Source organism: Chinchilla lanigera, unplaced genomic scaffold (genome assembly GCF_000276665.1).
Source record: "Chinchilla lanigera isolate Chin_1 unplaced genomic scaffold, ChiLan1.0 scaffold00002, whole genome shotgun sequence".
Lineage (NCBI taxonomy): Eukaryota > Metazoa > Chordata > Mammalia > Rodentia > Chinchillidae > Chinchilla > Chinchilla lanigera.
In genome coordinates, this window is record NW_004955403.1 from 16,765,692 (window position 1) to 16,787,434 (window position 21,743).

Sequence of the window (21,743 nt, forward strand, 5' to 3'; positions counted from 1 at the left end):
GAAACTAGGTCCTTGAATTTCTGCTTACGCAGAGATATCCAAATTGCTGCCAGAAAAGGGACAATCGGGTTGCACTATAGAATAAGGAATCAACTCACATGATCCCCCTACAATTCTCAGGATTTAAAAAAATATGAGCACGTAGTTTACCTTATACATAACACTTATCTCAATAATAATTACAGATAACTTAGGTTTCACTTATGGATATATTTATTTATCTCCCTAAATTGTCTAGAAGCTCATTAAAAGCTAAAGAGAAGCTTTGCTTCTCTTTACTTCCTAGCAAGTCTGCACTTTTGGCACAGTGTCTCATAAGTAGCAGGTATTCAATAAATCCTGTTCACTGTGTGAATACGGAAGAAATGTGCAAACAAATTAAAATAAATTCTCATTGAGTTGAATCACAGAAGCAAGCAAAGTAATCAAAAATAAGCTTTAGAAAATGCCTTCCACTTTTTATTTTGCCTTTCTTCCTCTGGTCCAAAACACTTCAAAAATATTTGGGAGCAAATATTGGTGGGCTTTATAAGTGTTTGAATAAATCCATTAGTATCACAACTACCTAAAAAATGGCCTGTGATACTTTTATTCTCAGACGATGTCTATGCAAGTATTTCTTCCTTTACTGAGTGTGACGGTGTTGATGTATGACATATTCTCGCAGACAGCCAGCGCGCCACCTGTATTGGCACCATTTGAGTGTATACTAATTCTGCCTAATTTGTTCTAATATCCAATAACTTTTTCCCAGCCAGACAGTCCAGATGTCACCTAATACAGCTTGCATCTTTATATGAGCCCCTGTATAGATCGGATTAGATAAACAATCCCAGCACAAAATGCTAAGAATAATCTCCCTTTGTCTTTTCTGACTACAAAGCCAAATCAATGTCGGCAAGTGTCTTTACATATTATTGCTCTTACTGTTAGTGCCAAACAGACCATCTTAGCAGGAGTACAAGAAGCAGCGTGGTGTGTAAAGTATGCACGCTCCCAAGACAACAGGGTGTGTTGCATTTATTGCCTAGGATACACAACCTCCAGCAAATAAGTTATGCCACTTAGAGTTTGATACAAAGCCAGGACATTTATGACAAACAAAAATTTAATGAGGGACAAACTCAGAACAGAAACACAATCCAAGTCACTACACAAAAAAAATAGAGGTCGCAAGGGAACAGCTCACTTTCAGATCAGTATATTAAATGTTCATAGATATCCATAAAAATCTTTTACTTGTTAAGATTTTCTCTACCCAATAGTAAGCTGCCCTAGCAACACCTGTTCATCAGGACTGCATGAAGTGAAGAAATAGTTGCAGCATAGACAATTTTCATGGACCTTTATCTATACATAGTAACAAATTTTGGTGCCCCAGGGGACCTTGTTTTGTACAGGATATGGTAGATTAAAGAAGCTCACAAAGCTTGGCCATCCTCACTAAGAGGTGAAATATACTTACTCTACCATTTAGTCTGCAATGGCCTGTGACTATTTTAACTAGTGTATACAGTGAAAATGATGCTATTCTAACAACTTCTACTTGGTCTCTTAGAGACCTGAACTTCCATGTAATAAGTCTGACAACCATAGTGGAGAAACAATATGCAAATGTCCTAAAACTATTTGAGTAGAAAGAGGGGTCCGGTGAACCCAGTCTTAAAGCTGTCACCATCAAAATACCAGGCTTTTGGGTGAATCTCTTATTCCCATCAGTCTGGCAAGGATAGCAGATGAACATCACCAGGGAGTCCCACATGTCATTTTATGAAGGAAGAGAATCTCCCAGCCAAGAAGTCCTGCCACACAAAATTTTTATGTATAACACAGTGGTTATTGTTGTAATAATAAGTTTGGTGGGTATTTTAATGCAGCAATATAATAAATAACGAAAACCTATGTACATCAAACTAGTTTGGTGGCATGACCAAACATCAAATGACCCATCTCAAGAACAGTAGTAAGAATCCAGGTAGACACTTACACACTGCAGAGATAAGTCACCTTACAGCTCGGCTAACAGAATTATAATCTCTCCAACATAGCTCAGCCACCATTCCTTAGCTTCTGCTGGCTGGCCTAAGGGATTTTTTTCTAAAGGCCATAAAATTAAATTAGAATTCACTGCTTAAGCGTAATGAATTCCCACTGTTTATGTGGGTTATCATTTACAACCAACTGGCATTTAATCAAACCACTATTTTTATTTTAGGACCAGAGGCCACAACGTTGTGTATTTTCTCTTCCTCCCTGTTGAGCAAAGCAGCTTCATCCAAGCTGTGAAGGGATATCAAATTGTTTATGGAAAGCCAGCATGAAGTATTGTTTTCAAACATATTTATGATTTCACACCAACTTAGGCAGGATTTAGTTCATTTTGTTGATTGACACATAATCTTACATTTACATTTATAATAATAACAAAATTTCCAGGAGGAAAAGAAAGAATTAAAAGGACATAATCACATTCTGATACAAGTTTACTTATGAAATCAGTCTTGTCTCCAATCCTGATTCTGCTGGGAATGAGGCATAGAGTATGTGCTTTATTGCCCCACCAAAGGGAGTGACATCTATTCTGCACAAGCTGGATCATCTCGCTCATTCCTGCCCTTCCCCTGGCCTAAAACTTCTTCCCTTCTTCCTTGTTTGTTCTTGAAATCGGGACTCATTCAATATCTGTAATGTCCACATATGCAGTTATTTGCCCTGAGCACCTGCTTCTCCTTCTCCCTTTGGAAAACTGCTGGTCTCTTTCCATGGAAGCTCTGTCCCTTCCCCACCCCAGTTCTAAACATCTGTACAACTGCAGGAAAATGATTCACAGGGGAACCAAACACATCTGTTGTCTCAGCCTACTGTTCACAACAGTCCTCACTTCTTCACTTGAAGCTTTTCCTCTCACACCAAAGTGCAAAACTTTCACCTCTGAATAGCCATAGCTATTCTTGTTTACAATTAACATGAGATAAAGATATGTGTTCCTTGCTTAATGAATTGGAAGTGACTTAAAGCAGGTACTTTATTCTTTCATTATAATATGAAGCACAGTGTCTTCTTTGCAGGTAGCAGGTATTTAGCAAATGGTGTTAATTCCTGTAACATCTGTCAAAATATTAAAATAAACAGAGAACTGCAGAGGATTTTCTCTTCCCTTTGATAAACTGTAATGACAGTGCAAATGCAAATTTGGCGAGGCACTAGTTGCGTACTATGAAAATCACATATGCAATCCTCTTCTACCAGGGTCTCTTGATGGTACCGATGCTGGGAAAGGGGCACATTTCTGCCTATTGAATAACTGTTTCATTAATGTTAGCTTTGCAACATCTGTGTGATCTATGGCATAGACAGTCTATGGCATAACCAATTCTGAGCTATGGCATAACCAATTTCATCTAATAAGCTGTATCTGATAAGCCCTATTAATTAATTTATCTGAAAGAATTCATTGGTTTCCAAATCTCTTAAGAGTTCATATGATAAATTTTTTAAATAAAGAAATCTTTATAGTATTTTAGGTGAAATACTAATTTAATAACAGGTACAGTAAGTAAGTAGTGTATTTACATATACGGGTGATTTCAGTGCAAGGAAATGCACTTTTTCATATGTGCTAGTAGCTATCATGGTCTTGCCACAGCTGTTAGAAATTACAGGTTTTCAATGGCAAGCATCAGCCATCAGTATAATTATTATTATTTTATCAAAAACAATCACAGGGAGTATTTTAGTCTGACAAAGCCTTCTAGGTCTTTGTTTATTCCCTGCACCATATATTCTGCCCTCCATGCCAACTGAGTTAAAGTTCTCTTCCTCCTGATTTAAAACCTGTTATTAGGGAAAGCAAAGGTTCCCATCTCTAACACAAAGTAAGACTGGTGCTTGGATAGGGAGAGCGCCAGGCTCAGGATGTAAATAAAAGAGAGCACAACCTGAGAAGCTTTGTTCAGCGGGCTTTCGGCAGCATTCTCAGACAGAGATTGTAGTGTACCTCTGCAAGGCAGTATGGCAGTGGGCAGACGCCAGGAGGAATGAATTGACAACCTCAAACACGAGGCTGACAGCGCAAGGAGGTCGTGCTCGCTGTCTAAGCAGCAGTCACAGCAAAAGCTGCTCCCTCTGTGGCCTGGACATTTCACTTCTGATAAAGCGAGATTACTGTCATGAAAAGTCTTCATGGCACAAAGGGACCTTTGGCTCCTTTAAACTCTCCAAAGAGCCTGTGAAGAAGTGATCTGGCAAAAGCAGAGTGTTCAGTGATACAGTGCCCGGGAGAAATGAGCCAGGGCACAAGGACTTGCTGAAGAACAACCGCTGGACAGAGACCCATCAGCTGGGGGGTGGATTATTGAAGTGTGGCGCTTCTAGCAGTGCAGGTTGTAGCCACAACTACCAGCAAGCATCTTATACTGTGCTTTATACACTGTTCTTACACACACTTTAGCGCCCAATTAAATCGACAGCAGGAAAGGAGATGGGAGAGGTTTCATTTCTCCAGAATTATTCAGGAAAATAGAGATGTTTCACAATTGCTCATTGAGTAAAACAGGAAAGAAAAAAACAGAGTTCTAAAGCCCCTTAGACTATGTTTTTCAAAGAAAGTTTAAATATTTCTCTTAATGGTCTGACGTGAAGCCTCTCAGGAGCTAATGCTACAGAATAAGAATGATAATCCCCAAAGGCTGTATTGTAGTATATTTCATCTTATAATATGAAGCTGCATGCCATATCTGGCTCAATTCATGAATAACAAGTTACAGTGCTGGGTGAGCTCTTGAAATGTGAAGCTCCTTTTCAATATAAATTAGCTAGTCTTTTTAGTAGCACTTAGAGTTTTAATATTAAAATATGATCATGTCTTAAAAGATGAGATTTCATTTATGTATCTAACATTACAGAATAAATAGTCCATTTGTACTACACACTGAAATCCATAAATTTGTCAAATGTTAACACCAACAGTTTCCCTTGCTTATATTAAAATAGAATGTACATCACACATTTCAAACTTATATTTACTACTACTATTTGTTCCTTTTCACAGCTTTCTACTTAGTACTATATCTCAAATAAGAAGTTTTATTTTAGGCTCAGTTGCTCCCCTAGCCAAACCTGGTCCTACTTAGAAACCACAGACTTGCCCAGAGGTTGGAGAAGGATGATCCTCAGGAAAATCAGAGTTTAACTTCATTAATTTCAAGAAAGTACGGGGAAAATTTTTATGTATCTTTTCAAGGCCAAATGGAAGAGCTATTCTATAAGGTCATTCATGAATATTTAACCCAGTCAAATTTGTACCTTTTATTTCCACAGTCCAGTAGTCACAGCATTAATTGCCCCTGCAAATTAACCTGTAGACTTTTCTCCAAATGGCCTGATTCTAAAACTAGCAATCTCTTGCCTTCCTAGCTTTTTAATTTAAAAAATCTATGAAAAGGCTTGGGAAAGTAATATTCACACAGTATAATGGTAGACATGTGTAGCATCATCTTGGTTTCAGAAAAATACTCTGACAAATTGACAATAAATCAAACTTTCTAAGAAGCACCTAAAAGGAAAGGAATGGGGGGGGGGACACTGACACCTTCAAAAGTAAAATCTGAAATAGAAAAGCATTTCACAGAAAAAAAAATAGCTTAAGCTTTAAAACCCTGCAGTCAGCAATGAGGAGTTAAACTGCATATTACTCAATTTATATAAAGAGAGATGTAGCAAATATCTAAAGTGCCTCAAGATATAAAATAGTTATTGTTGGCAGTTTGATGAGATTCAAACTCTGTGGAGAGGAATTGCAAAGCCAATTTGTTATAGCAAGGTAAATCTGAAATAAGTGTTCAAATTTGCCCAGAGCACAAGAAAAAAAAAAAAAACTCAGATCTCTCCCTCGTCTTATGCAGTCAGAGGATGGGCACCGGGCATCATTTCCCTAAATTGCCCTCCACAGAGATGATTAACATCCACAACACGCCCTGCACAAAAGAGGACAAGCTCGCATCACCGCTGCTTCACATTTCCCTAAGTCTTAACCCTGAACCTAAAGGAGGTAGAACCACCATTTAACCAAAAGAGGACAGGAGCGCCATGCCAACAATATAACAAGGTACTGCTAAAGACGAGTGTGTTCTTTTCACTAATACTTTTATTTTTCTGCTTAAATGTGCTTTAATAGAAAAAAATTATACTTCGGGGGCAATTGAGGAAATTTAGATTGCTTCAGTTGTTAAATGACATTATAGAACTATTGTTAATTTTTTTAGGTGTGACAAAATACTGTAGTTACATATGCTAATGTGCTTAAACTTAGGAAATGTATGCTGAAGTGATCAGGGATAGGTCTAGGTAAAAAATAAAATAAGGAGCAAGAAAGGAAGAAAGATAAAGCAAATGGAGGAAAATGTTAAGTCTTAGGAAGGTTTCACAATTTTAAAAATAATGACAAAAATAACAATATCGTGGAAATAGAAAAAATATGATTGTAGATATTCTGGTTCTGTATTTTATGGTAATAATTTGTAGTTCTAAATTAGTTACTAGTTCTTTATTTTTAAAGACCATATGAGATAAATTCAGCATAAAGTGTGGTTTCTGGCATACACCTGTCTATTGGCCACTTTAGCTTTTAATTCAATATATACTTTTTCTAAACGGTAACTCTTATAGTTTAGGTCTAAAATGTCCCCCAAAAATTCCCTGTCAGAGATGGGGTCTGATCAAAGGGTGGGTCAAAGAGGGCATGACTTGAAGGGTGTGTTCTCAGCACCCAGCTCTTCTTCCTCTCTGCTTCCTGGCCAACATGGAGTGAGCAGCTCCCTCCTCCTCCATGCCATTTCTGCACTGGTGCCTGCCAACGACGGACTGAACCAAAATGAACCTGTAAGCCAAAATAAGCTTCTCCTCCTCTAAGTTATAGGTATTGGGTATTACGTCTCAGCACTGGGAAAACTGCCTAACACAATACATTTTGATCAACCATTTAACCATTTGCATTGCCTGTAGCCAATGCAAACTCCTTTAGCTACACCCCAAGATGGTAGGTATTGGTAGTCTATGCAAAAACTCGGTACAGAAAGATTAGTGAAAGAAGAGACAGTCTCTGCTGCAATTAGTGCTATAACTTGATAGATTTTCATCACTTCCATTATATTTGCCTCTCTTGGCCAGTGCAGTAAGAAGATTAGGTCAGAGGTGGTGAGTCAGGATCTAATCTTGTAGGGATAGAGTGCATTTACCCTTACTAGTCATGGTTGCTACAGTCATTCCTTTATGCTATCACCAACTTTAATAAGCACTAAGAGACACTGGAGTGAACCTCTAAGGTTCCAGTTACCCTCTATCTTCTCCCATTGTGGTGCAACTACTCTAGCTATTCATGGTAATCAGGATCCATAGTAGCTGCCAGTAGCTACATGGTAACTTGGTTTATCTCTGCTAGCTTATCCACCAGCTTAAAAAGGCAAAGTGACCATATGAAAGTTCAGGTTTCCAGTTCACTATGTTTACTGTGTCTTCTAGTGGCAGTGCCCTCTCTACCCTGGGAATCAAGATTTCTACATCAGAAGAACCTCAGGCATCAGGAGGAAAAGCTCAAGTTTGTAACATGGCTTATTGGGAGAGATGGAGAGGAAAAACAAATATACATCCATCCTTTGGTTTTAGTACCAAATTCCCCTGTCCTCAGAATACAGTTGCTGCAGTAAAGCGTCCTTTCAGGGATAGATTGAGGGCTAAGGATCATTCATACTATAGTGGCATTGCAGTAGTCTTCCTCCAGGGCCCCAGCTTTGCTTTCATTAATGTGTTGTGACTATGAGAACTCTGTTACACCTGGAAGCTGGTAGGGGACAATAATTTCCCATTTCACTGCAGGGACTAATACCAGCCTTCTGTTTGCTACCTCTTGCTTTTTTTTAGTACAGGTTAAGCAAAACTCTTGTCAGCAGCTCCTCTATTTCATCCATAAGTGCACAATTAGTCATGGTCACAAATCCCTGCAAGTGAGGGCACCAGAGTTGCCATTCTGGCTTTGCTGCCTATCACATTACCCTGCTGCACTCAGGCAAGTTCTGCCATTTGATCCTCTGCTCTTCTAGAATGTACATCCTACTGGTACTTCAGAGCACAGTTAAATGGCAGTGTCTGCTCTCACCAATGAGTTGATGTGAGAGGGTGACTTCAGGGAGTTCTTTTTAAAAATGCAAGTCCTCACCAGTATATTCCTCAACGTGTTAATGAAGGCAGGTTCTTCAGCCCTGCCAAGAAGCACAGGAAGCTGTAAGTTCCCTCTTTCCCACAATAAACCCAATCTAACTTTTCTCTCTCCAAGCCTTCAAATCCCTTTCTTAATACTCTGCAGGGCAGTTCTAGCATCTCCACCTCATTAACGACAGGCCATTGTTGTATATGAGCTTCAAGGAGCCATTCTAGCAGCATATTAGGGCCAGATCCACATGTTCTTGCCAAGACATTAAATTGTAAGTCACAGGAGAGTTGCTCTCATGCCAACACATTCTTCCTTAACCAGCTTTATATTCTCTCTTGGGTGCAGTTCCTCCAAGATCATCTCTGCATGTGCTTGCCCTGTGCCCCTGGGCACATATTAGCTGGATCTTACAGTTCTTACAGTGACTATACTGTTTCCTCCTAGGCTGTGCTATTATCTGATCCCAGTTAATGATCTTGAATCAAGGAAGGAGGTAGGAAGCCAATGTTGAGCAACTAGGCATCATTTGTCAGGCAGCTACCACAGTTCTTCAAGCAAAAGAAAATAGCTCATTTCTAGAAAACTAAAAGAAACTATTTGTCCTAACTGAGACAGTACAGAAAATCTGGGAATCAGCAGTTCTTAGGTTATCTATCCAAATGTCCCTATTTCATACCCCCAAATCTGGGTCTTTTTCTGACAGAACCCAAACTTTAGAGTGATGACTTCCAAAGTTATCCACTGATCCTCACTTTTAGCTTTGCTGCTCTTTGCTTTAAGGAATTCAGGTCTCTTAACCTTTCCAGTGGAGGTTTCAGATATTCAGTTTTCCTTGAGTTCATAGCTGGATAAGCTCAATCTATCAGTTTCTTTTTACAAGGTTTTATATGTATTAACAAAAGCTAGCTAACTTCATAATCCCTTTAAGATCCATAATCTGCATACCGCTTAAGTGTTATCTGAAACATAAGCCACTCCCTGACCTTCTTTCCATGTTCCATCGCACCATTCCGATCTGTATGGGGCTGTGTGGTCACTAGAGTGTTAGCAACACTGTTCTTGTCAACCGTGTGGTCCTTTCACTTTCGGCCGGCAAGTTCTCCTAATTCAGGATTTTACTACAATGGTGGGCTTCCCAGGACCATTTCTGGTACAAACCGTCTCGCTCAGATTCTCCATAAAATCAGACACCGAGACCAATATCTTTGTGTAGTTAATTATAAGTGATTCCAGGGAGCTAGAGAGAATGGGATGGAAAGGATAAACAAGGAAGGAGGAAACAGCAATTTAAATACACGTGCCTAAACTGGTTGAAATAAATAATTCAAATGCTTCAGAATTTTTCATCCAAGATCTGGGAGGAAGGATCATTTATTACCTGGACAGCAAACCCCATGGCTCAAGGACTACTCCTCAAGCGGCATTCCCCACACTTGCTGCACATTAGAATCACCTGGAGAACTTTTACGACTCGTGATGTCTATGCTATGCCAGTCACACGGGAATGCCCAAGGGCAGAAGTCAGTACTTTTTAAAAGATCCTCAAGTGACTCTGATGTATAATGCAGAGTTTGTGAACAACTTCTGCTAGGAGATTTAGGAAATATTAACCCCAGTTCAAGGTATGAGCATATAGCAGTGTGGCTAAGAAGGTTTCCACAGGAAGTCCCAGTCAGCAGTGGCAGAAAAGCCCCAAAGAAAGCAACCGACACAGCGGGCAGTTGAGGGAGCAGAGGGGTGACCAGGCTCCACTGATATGCAACCAGCTGCTAGCAAAAAGGCAGATTGTGAAGTTATGCGGCAGAGTGCAGGTATCCGATAGTCTGATGAAGATTTAAGGTAGGCTTTGGTTGTGAGGTATTTTGCAGTCTATTGCTAAGGAGTTAATGGAAAAAAGGAGCCCACAATAAGTGGCAGTAAACACAGTCACCTGTGACAGGGAAAGTAAGGCCCTCCTGGGGAACACACTTGCCCACTAAAGTGAAAAGCAGAGCAAGCAGCCGACGATACAACATGGTGATCCTTATTCAAAGCAGCAGTAGACTCTTTTCCATGTAGGACTCACTTAATCTTCAGAAAGCAAATCTGAGCTAATAAAGAAGGAGTGAAAGCATCTCCATGGAGCAGCCATTCTAATAAACCAGATTTTAAAAGATTAAGAGGAAAAAAAGAAGGACGTGCATTTAGGGGCCTTTAAATAGCTCAGACTTATCCAACAAGTTTAAATCTGTGTTAAAACAAAGAAAGAAACAAATAGGTCAGTTTCAAAAAAGAAATAGATTTATAAACTACACATCTGGACTTTGACTAATATATCCTTAAGTAAAGTGGTTCTGTTGCAGAAGTTGTGCCTACCCATTATTTATAAAAATAGTAATCAAAAGAGTATAGAGTTTAATTCTAGTAGGATACCATAGCACCCCAAAGCCCATCCTCCCTCTAATTAAATCACAAAAAAACAACCCCACAATCAACTGCCGGGTGAGAACTCTGGAAATAAACAGAAGACAGATTGTTCAGGGAGTCCAAAAATTAAAGAAGGACTCAACTTGTAATCTTTATTTTTCTTGTCTAAACTTTTCCCCAAGAGGAGCCTTCACTTTGCAGAGAGATATGCCATTGTGGGCTTTGAACACTGTGATAGAAAACTCATCTTTTTGGCCAAAAGAATATAAAAAAGAGTCTCTGCTGGACAGATAGTTTGGTACAGAGGTTCTGAAGGAAAGAAAGCTCCAAAAGAAGAATGCCTAACACTATATATAAATCCATGCAAGACTCTGCCTAAGCCCTCTGTAATGCACACATTAGAGATCTTAGAGGTCTTTACTGAAATATGAATGGCTCCCTACAGAAGACACAAATGGGCTTTATGCAGTGAGCCTAGCCAGGCTGATTGCTACAAAGAAAACCATAATATTTTTCAGAGGACCATAACAAGACTCAGAATCTGCCGACTAGGATGCATTCCAAAATCACTTCACATAAAAAGTGGAAAATGTGACTAAAGCTCAAGGGAAAAGATAATCAAGAGATAACAACCCCAAGACAGCCTAGATTTTAGAACTATCAGTCAGTCTTTCAAGCAGCTGTTATAACTAAATTCCATGGGATAAAGGAAACACACTTGAAACGAATGAAAAGAAAGGCATTCTCAGTAAAGAAGTAGAAAAAGAACACAACAGAGATTTTAAAACTGAGAAGTACAATGACTGAAATGTTTCTGAAACTCCTAGGGCAAACAAAGAAGTTTTAGAGCTATGAAGAAAGGTGAAGGACTTACCACCTGAGTTTAAGAGCTGATATAAAGCTGTGGTAATCAGGACAGTTTGGTATTTTGGAAAATCTGTTGCACAGATTAATGAAACAGTAGAGGGAGAAAAAAAATGAATGTATAGAGATTTCAATTAATTTGCAATGAAAGACCCAAGACAAGGCAATGGAGAAAGAGGAGGACACTTTTGAACCAGTGGTTCTGGATCTCCAAAACTAGGGGTGGGAGCATTACTCACTTCTCACAATAAACTTAACTCAAAATAGTTATAAGCTCTAAACACAATACACTTAACTCAAAATAGTTATAAGCTCTAAACATAACATTCAAAACTGCAAATCTATAGAAAACTATTCTTTCTTGAAGTACATGGGGATTTTTAGAATACTGAAAACATAACATATAAAAGAAAAAAATAAGTTAGAGTTCATCAAAATTAAAATGTTGTACTCTATAAAAGTTAACTACTGCGGAGAGGTATTGTTATACAACTTTGGTTGGGGCTCAGAAGTATGCTCAGTGACAGAAGCCTATCTTAAAGGTTACTGCATTATACGAGAGCCTTAAAGGACAAATTCATAGTGAGGGAAAAATATTAGCAGTTGCCTGGGGTGAGTGAGGGGAGGAGTGACCATAAACTGAGAGTGTAAGGGAGTTCTTTTGGATAATAGACCTATTTTTTTCTTGAATAAGAGTTTCAGGAATCTATAATGTTAATAGTCATGGAACCATACTTCCAGAAACAAGTGTATTTACTATGTAATAATTTTTAAATAAAAAGACCATCCCCTAGAGTGACTACTCAAATAATCTCCCAAGCCATTCCTGTACTTATGCACAAGAATGCCCCCCTTTCCTATACTATGGTCCACACTGACAGAAATTTCTAACTATTTTCCAACCTGAGAAGTGAAAGTTGAATCTTAATGTTTGATTTGTATCACTTTCATTCTGGCATTGTTATCTTTTTATATGCTGATTGTCAATTTATTTTGCTGTGTTGGTTTGTTTAAAGAGAAAGTGTGTGTGTGTGTGTATGTGTGTGTGTGTGTGTGTGTGTGTGTGTGTGTGTGTAATAAGTGGATGGGGGAATTTTCCAGGTGCTTATTTATATATCTTCCTCATTTCCCCTGTAAAAAAAAGTTTACATTACCTCCTTATAAAATTCAGAAAATGAAAAATATTGTCATTTAATTTGAAAGTATTGTTAAATATTGATGAGATAATTGGAAGTAAAATTATAAGTATTCTTAAAAAGACAAAAGATCATGTATGAATGTCAGCATTAAGCCTATAAAGTCTACGATAAACAATGTCTAATGAAAGCATGGGTTTAGCATTATTTTAAGGGACGTGGATAATCAATAGAAGTGGAAACAAGAGGATTTCAATTAATAGCATACCCTTGATTAAGTTAGCAATCTTTACCTACCATAAAATGTCTCCCCACTTGGTACTGACACTGGAATACTAGATTCCAAGAGACGAGAGACCTATTACCAAGAGTCTGCTCTGCTAGTGTGAATGTGAGTTAAACCTTTAGCCAGATTAGAGCTCCTTTCTCATATTCTTCTTTCCAATAGTTATCTAGAATAATATCTAGAATATTGTTTTATTTTTATTTCTCAGGTTAGAATTTTAAAAAATATTTTTCCTACCACTTGGTATGTGTTTTCTGTATGAATAGATATATTCATTGTGGGATTGGGTCCCTGTAATTAACACATGTTAAGTATTTTTACTTCCCTTTGAGCTCCTGTCCTTCCATGCTCTCTCCACCTCTAGATTTCTAGATCCTCTTTTCCTTTGCAAAAGATCTACCTCCCTGTTTGCTATTATCCACCTTTTATGTTTCTCTTTGTATCATTTATACTTTGAGTTTTTCACATGAGAAGCCACCCAATATTTAAGCGTATGCATCCAATTTATTTCACCTAATATTATAGTCTCAAGGTGCATCTACTTTCCTGCAAATGCCTCAGAACATTCTCTATGGCTGAGTAGCAGTGCATTGTGTATGTAGACCATATTTTCTTCTTCCATTCATGTGTTGATGGCCAAATAGGCTGCTTCTATGATTTAGCTATTGCGAATTGTGCTGCTATAAACATGGGTATGCATGTACCACTCTAATAGGATATTTTTAACTCTTTCTACAAGAAACCTTGAAGAGGGATTGCTGAGTCCGGTGGAATTTCTATTGTTAGTTTTTTAAATACTCTCTGCACTGTTTTACATAGAGCTTGTGCTAGTTTACATTTCCACCAACAATATAAAATTGTTCCTTTCTTCCTGCAGCCTTGCCAGCATTTATTTGAATTCTTGTTGATATCCATTCTTCTGGAGTAAGATGGAACTGTGGTATTGTTTTAAATATTGTAGCTTAAAGTTCTTCTTGAGAAAAAAAATACTACAATATCACTCTCCTACCCTGCTTTTTACAGTCCTGGAGATCAAACCCAGAAACATTTCACCACTGAACTTCATCCTCAGTCCTTTTTAGTTTGAGATAGAGCATCACTCAATAGCCTAACCCTCACTTGAACTTGAGCTCTTCCTGGCTCAGCATTTGGAATAGCTGGGAATATAGGTATGTCCACCTTGCTTGTCCTCTTCACTCTTTGATCATAGCTTTTCAATCATGTTCTTCATCAATCTTAGGTGAATGAGCCTGATGTATACTCTTCTTTCTTTGTAATTGGGGTTTTGGTATCTTCATGGTCCACTAAACTGGGCTAGCCAGTTGAACTAGCTTATTGATTAGAGTAGCTTAGCTGTTCTTTCTTACTTCTTCGTGGGAGGGATGCACCAGGTATAAGATGATAGAAGGGACACTGAAGCCACTTAACAATAAACCATGTGCATTGCCAGCTGTGACTGCCAATGTAATTCTAAATCAAAATAAAATTTATTCCTAACAACTATAATAATATTAAACCATAGAACAAACAAAATGAAATAAATTAGACTCTTAGTTAAAACAATAAAGCACTAACAAAGCATGCTTTCATCTTTAAAATACATATAATAACATGAGTAAATATACATTCCCTCCATATCTATGTAAATTAGAATAATTAAATGTTTGGGGAATACTTTCAAGCTAAATATTTATTCAGGGAAGTGAGTTACTTGTAGTTTGTATAAACAATTTATTTAGATATAATGTTCATTTCTAAGTAGTACAGTAATGATATAGAATTCTTTGGAGCTGAATTCTGCAATCCTCTATAATGTTTGCCATGTTAGATTATATTACTTTCCCCTGCCCTGTAGACATTTTTAATGAAGAATTTAAATGCATGCAACCATATGTCTCTTTTCTAAGCAACAACTAGTCAAAGGAAACAAAGTCCCTTGTCATCCGTTAGTTTATATATTAAGTAAAATAACATCCTGAGGAAGATTCACAGTGGAACACCTGATGGATAAGGTAACCTTTACCTTATTTTATGTAAATATGAGCACTAGGCTATTTACAAAATTATGTTATTCAAAAAAGAATAATTATATGTTTTTGCTAGAAGACTGATGTCAGAGATTAGATTCACATCCAGGCATTAAACTCAAAGGATGATCCACAAAAGAAACTGCATAGAAGAGGAGGATTTACGAGAGAGCCTCAAGAGAGCTTCTGTTATTATAAAGAGTGTGCTAAGAGACCAGCTGTCTGCCGAGGGTGTGATTTTTCCCTCCAGGTGAGAGTGACACACAGACATTGCACTGATTCGTTCTTTTGCTTACCTCACAGTGTCTTCCACAAAGCAGGGCTGCTATGTGGAGTTATTATAGACATTTTGTGCAATAAAAAAAAAGTGGAAAACATAAAACAACTTCAGTTTGGACCTGCCTATTTTACATATGACCCAAATATCACTAGCAGGCAGAAGAAAATCTTTTACAAGTGTCAAAAACATTTCAGTAGAATATTGTCTTGTGTGGACAACTTCATTTTAGTAGTTACGATTTCTTTCTAAGAGGTGTATTTATTTGTTCATGTTTTGCTAAATGGCATATAGTTTGACATGAACTAAAGTCAAATTTTCTTAACTTTTTTCTTTTTAAGCCAGTACCTGTCTGAGAAGCATTTCTAATTTTAAAAAAGACTCAAAAATTTACTCCTTTCTTGATCTGCTAGATGTAGTACCTCTTAACATTCATTATCAGAGTTTTAATTGTTCAGCCCCTGAAATTAGACTTTTAGTGCTATATTGGTTGAAATATGGCATGCTTTTGCTTTGATAATATTATTCAAATATTGTTTATATTAGTATTGAAATTTATTCCTTGGACAATATTATTGATCTGCCCCGAATTTGCATCTATGGATCTCCAATTACTCTATCTTCATAGAATTTGGTAATCTTCTAGTTTACAAAACACTTTCCCATTGTCATATCCACGTGCATTGTCTTTAATCTCTTTTTAAACACAATAATATTGAGCTGCCCCCAGCCAACTCTGTAATCAAATTTCATACAATATATCTAGGCATTCAGTAGCATAAATTTTTAAACTAAGATTGGTAAGAATTTTTCTGACTGCTGAGTATAAGGGAAATTGATTGAAACAAAGCTTTAAACAGAAGAAGACAGGATCACTAGAGTTACCTGCAATCCAAAGAGACCATTAAGCTATTTGCAGAAATCAATACTCTAACATATCAATAGAGGGGTTAAAAGAAAGCTCAAAGTTAACAAATAAACATTAAATTGAATACTAGTGACTCTATAGCAAAAATATGTGTTAACAGACATTTTCAAAAATGAGTACAACTAATTATTTTCTTGGTAATATCATTATCACCAACTATTTTTCCTTCAAAATAAATATAATGAATATAATACACTATAATAACAAAAGAATGATGACATTACTTTATTTCATAGGAGCATTCCTACCTCTCTACTTTCAATTTTGACCAATGATAAATTTTGTTATTTCCTAAAAATATACTAATTTATAACCAGACAATGTACACACTGTTTTTATTTAGTTTTAAAAGTGAGAGATACAAGCTAAGTATAAATTTTAGATATTTACAGTGTATGAGCGAGAAAAGAAACAAAACAGAAATAGTCACACAAGGAAAGAACCATAAGACACCATGCTAATATTGAATTTCATGATGCAAAGAATCTATCAGAATCAGTGAGAGAGAACTCAAGGGGAGAGGAAGTTGGCACTGTGGGCTTGATGGAGAGGAGAGAATTAAACTGAGACTGGAATGTGAGAAGATTTTGAAGTAATCAAAATAACCCAAGTGGTAGAAAAACAGTTGGGAGAACGCTGAACAGTGAGGCATTAAATAAACATTAATTGATAAATGTATTCCTTCCTTTTGGTACAACTATAAAATACCAGCTGACTTTACAAAGACAAGAGGTACAGTTCACTCACAGTCTTGGAGATTTCAAGGTAGTGGCAACAGCCAAAGCTCAGCTCTGGTGCGGACACTCTTACCTGGGTCGCGTCATGGTGCAGACATGTGTGCATCAAGAAAGATCACATCTCAAAACAAGAAGTCAGAGGGAGAAAAGTCTGAGGCTCCACAATCCCGTCCAAGAATGCCCCCAACTGACCAAGAGACTTTCTGCTTGGTCTCTCTCTTAGTATTTCCCAATACCACCACCCTAGGAAGCAAGTCTCCAACATGTGAAAGTTTTGGGTAGGACAAATAACATCGAAATCATACCAGGAAAGAAACACAGCACAGGATTAACCTTTTGCTAAGGATGATATTTCAGGTAGATGGATAATAGAGAAATGTTTCTACAAATATGTGCATCTATTAAAAGAAATACACAGGACACCAAATGAAATTTATAGCTACTGTATTCAATTGAAATTTTAACTACACAGGATAAGACTATTATTGAAAGATAATGTGGGATAAGAAAATTTATTAAAGTAAAACTTAATTTCATGGTTTCATTTCCAAATAATGCATCCACTGAAACTCTCTGGTATTACTTAAATTTCTTTAATCAAGCCCATGAGAATTTAGAGTTTATAAAAAGCTACCAGTCTAATGATTTCAGTGCCTTTATCTGAGATTGTGAACATGGACACAAAATTTTCATTTCCATTTTACTATGTACCTTTGCGATCATGAGACAGATACTAGCATTTTCCGGTACTACCCTGTTCCACAGAGACAGACGACAGAGACAGAGGCCCTAGTAGATGGTGATATAGAGGGAAAAGAAAACCTTCCAATCTGAACAATATGTGGGAAGAGTTTGTGTTCTCTAAAATAGAATGAATTTTAGGAACAACGGAGGTTAAGAGCAAAATATATTCATTGAGGGTAAGAAAGCTTCTGTCCAAGACAGAGACAGAAGGTGGGCCTGAGTGGGTTGCCCAGGGAACTTGTCTTTTCCAGGGATTTTTATAGAGCAAATCCATGCAGTCAGGTGGGCCCAAGGTGGGGGAAAAATGGGAAATCACAAGATGGGCATGAGGTGGGACAAAACTATGGTCAGGCAATAAGAATTGTTCGGGTAAAACTGATTAAATCAGGATCAAATGGGGAAGGGAATCATGTAGCAAGTAGGCAGGAACATAGAACAGGGGCTTTTCCTCTAAGAGGTTGGGTCAGTGTCTCTCCCAGGTGATTGCTACCTATTTAAAATATCAATCCCTGAGGTCCATCCCTAGAGAGGCATGTGGATGCATTTGTTCAATCTTTTGTCTTGAGGTCCAGCCCGCAGCAAGTACGGCTCCATTTGCAAGGTATCTTGTCTTCCATATTGGCCCCTTGGAGGGCCTGGCCCTGTCTGGCTGCCTATATTATTTCTATCTAACTCAGCTGCTTATAACAATAATATACAGACTCAGCTGAGCAAATAATTATTGAATATTAATTACCTTTTATGTTCTTTATGCCAGGTGTGCGTAAGATACAAATGAAGAGCTGAGGTATCTTATCTTCCCTAAGATAACTGGTTAGAGATGTATAATATTCAGCAAGCAAGAGGATGTGGGAATTGAATAATCAGGGAAGTGAATTCCAGATGATAGGAAAAGTACAAAGTCATAAAGGTAAAACAGAGCTGATAGTGTTAGAAGAAAACTGAGAGGTAAGGCTCCCTGAAGTGAGGGTATTTTGGTGAGACAAGTAGAGATAGCGAGGCATCCCATGGCACAAACAACACGGAAGCAGATTTTGGAAGCTATGGAAAACAAATTAATGAAGAAGAAATAATATATAATATGAAAGAAGACTTTGACCCAGGATTTGAACTCTGGTAATAAGGAAAATATGTTTCTTTTTCTTAAACAGTTTGATGTCAGAATGATAAAAGGATTTGAGAAAATACAATTAAGTATAATTTGTTAAACACTGATTTTAAAAGAGTACCAGAAAAATTATGCTAGAAATTCTGTCTTCTGGATGTTAAGGAATATAGTTGTAATAAAAAATGAAAGAGAATTTGAAAACTGATTCTGAAACCCTTGACAAGTGTCTTGTTTTCTAAGGGTGACCTTTGCTCCAGTATCCAGATCAGCCCTGATTCAAACTCGAACCCTGTGTGACTGTCGAAGATCCAGAGTTCATCCTGGTGCCAGTACCTACACATGAGTCACTTGTTTTGGCTCCCAAATTAATCTTGACAATAAGATGCAGGAGTGAAAACAAAGTAGAAAGAAAGGTTGAAACTACCCAACAGGTATCAGTGCAACAAATTCCCTGCTTTGAGTAGCTCTCAATTTTGACTTTTCATAGAAACTTCCAAATGAGCCACCTGGCTCTGTGCTCCAGCCTGCCAGTCATGCTAGTCGGAGGTTAAGAGTGAAATATATTTATTGAAGGAAAGAAAGCTTCTGTCCAAGACAGACAGAAGGTAGGCCCAAGTGGGTTGCCCAAGGAACTTGTCTTTCTCCAGGGATTTTTATACAGCAAAACCATGAGGTGAGGTGGGCCCAAGGTGGGGAAAAAATGGGAAATCACAAGGTGGGCATCCACATTCCAACTCCAGTCTCCTTTATTCTGTAGTTTTCTCAAGATCCAGCATTCTAGCTGGTGCCTAAATTTCAGCCATGGGAGAAAAGAAAGTTAACCTTGTAGTCACTGCCTACTACAAAACAAATAATATTTCACGCAAAGGAATAAATTCACACTGTAGAGTAATGCATTTGCTCTTGAAATCATTGATTTTAAATACTTGAAGGCATGGATAGGACCAAATGACTAAAATTCTAGCTAAGATTGCTTGCTCAAAGCTTTCACACTAAAATTCAGAAACTGCTGTACTTCTAGAGATGTAATTCTTCCTTATTTCAAAAATAGAAATGGTAGGAGTACTGTAAGAAAGTCATGCTTTGAGACTTCAGTTTGGGTCTTGGTATTCCTTATATATTACCTTCCTAGTTTTTGATCAATTCTCCACTTCCTTTTTTCCCTTCAGTTTCTCAAAGTCACTTTTAACTTTTACTTCTTTCCCATGGGAAAACAAAAACAAAAATAACAATAATGGATGTTTAAATAAAAATAAAGACCTCATTACAGTAAAAGAAACACTGTCAACAATCCCCCTGAAATATTCACTCTTTCTCACTTTGAACATATTTATCCGATCCTTTGTGCCACTTTCTGAAGCCAAGCTTCTGATGAATATATCATTACATCCTATCTGGTTTCTGTTATTGTTTAGGGAAAACTGCAGTCAGTCTAATTTTCTATCTATTGTAAATGAACTTGTTTTCATCTCTAAAGACACTGGAGATGCTCCTAAGACATTTTCTTACTCATTATTCTACACTTTTTAATGATGTAGTTAGTAAGTATTTTATTTGCCATTTTTGACTTATTGGTCTTATTGGATTTGTGGGTTTATGTTTTTTCAGTAACCCTAACAAATGTTCAGCCATTGTGCTTTTAAAGAATGTATCACTCACTTTCATTATGTTTTCATCTTTTAGAACTCCAGGTTGCTATGTGTTTACATCTTACTGTCTTTTCACCCTCTTTTCATATTTACCTTTTTTTTATCGCTATATACTGCATTTGAGTTATTTCCTTAGGGCCATTTTTTTGTTTTCTGATATCTTCTCAACTGTTTCTAATCTTCACTACAGATTTTTAAGTCAAAAGTTTTATTCTACATTTCTAGAAGTCCTACATTTATTTTTTACTTCTCTTTTTGATAACACCATGGTCTTCCCTCATGTTTTATTTCAAGGTAATATTTATTTAGTTGTTTCAGTTCAATAATTCTTTTTTTTTTTTCTGGTACTGGAAATCGAACTCAGGACCTTGCATTTGCCAGGCAAGCACAGTGCAGCTGAGCTAAATCCCCAGCCCCCAGTTCAATAAATCTATGATGCAAATATTATAGTGGTTTGTCACACTACATATCCTGTCTACTGACTCTTGCTCATGGTAGATTGCTTCCTCATGCATTTTGATCTGGAGTCCAAGCATATGTTAGGTGAAACTGAATTGATGGCACTCTGAAAATCTTGGGTTAAATTATTATCATCAAATTGGTGAATTTTTTGTATCAATTTCAGGGTTTGATATAGGTAGTAGAGTCAGATTCCTAGTATGATATGAAGACAGGTCTGTGGGAAAAAATTATCTTTTCACAAATTCCCAGACAAAGGCACAATATCTCTCTGAGCCAGAGGGACACATATCATTATTATTATTATTTTAAGCAATCTGTATTACTGAGTATAAGGCCTTCAAGTATTCCTTTTCTGGTGTATATTTTTTGTACTTACTGCCTTATTGACATAAGGCCTTACCATCTGCCCTTATAGCAAAGTTAAAAGGCAAGTTTCTTGCTTAAATAGATCAACAAATCTCATAAAACCTGTTTTACCACTTTACCACTCTGATTTTAAAGTAGCTTCTTCTCTTTGGTACCAGGAGGTTACTCTTACATTTTTAAATGCTCAATTATACAATAGGAATTACTGGTTTTTTCTTAATCTAAACTTCCTAAAAAGTTTTTGGACATTAGTTACCTATGTATCTTATCTCCCATATTATTAGAAATAGATAACAAATGTAAATTTCTTTTAACTTTCTAATTTTTTATAAACACTACAATGAGACATTCTTTTCACTTTGCCAAAGTATTTGCCAAGCTATTCTAGCCTAATTGCAAAATCCAGTGGATACTTGTTTATACAAACTTCTATTTTATGGTAATTTGCTTCTCTCTCTCTCATACTGTAGGGGATGGTGACTCTTAACATATCATTTTAAGATAGAATAGTTTTAGCCTTAGTACAAGCCTCAAAATGTGTCTTGAG

The 21,743-nt window shown here is 37.1% G+C and overlaps 1 protein-coding gene across 1 annotated transcript in view; it reads left to right on the plus strand.

Annotated features, from left to right (window-relative positions):
- The first annotated feature begins 6,705 nt into the window (after positions 1–6,705).
- Positions 6,706–21,743, plus strand: part of LOC106148612 — a 34,004-nt gene continuing 18,966 nt past the window's right edge. The window contains exon 1 of the mRNA XM_013514754.1: positions 6,706–6,879. Coding sequence (XP_013370208.1) covers positions 6,706–6,879 — 174 coding nt within the window. The remainder of the gene's footprint in view (positions 6,880–21,743) is intronic.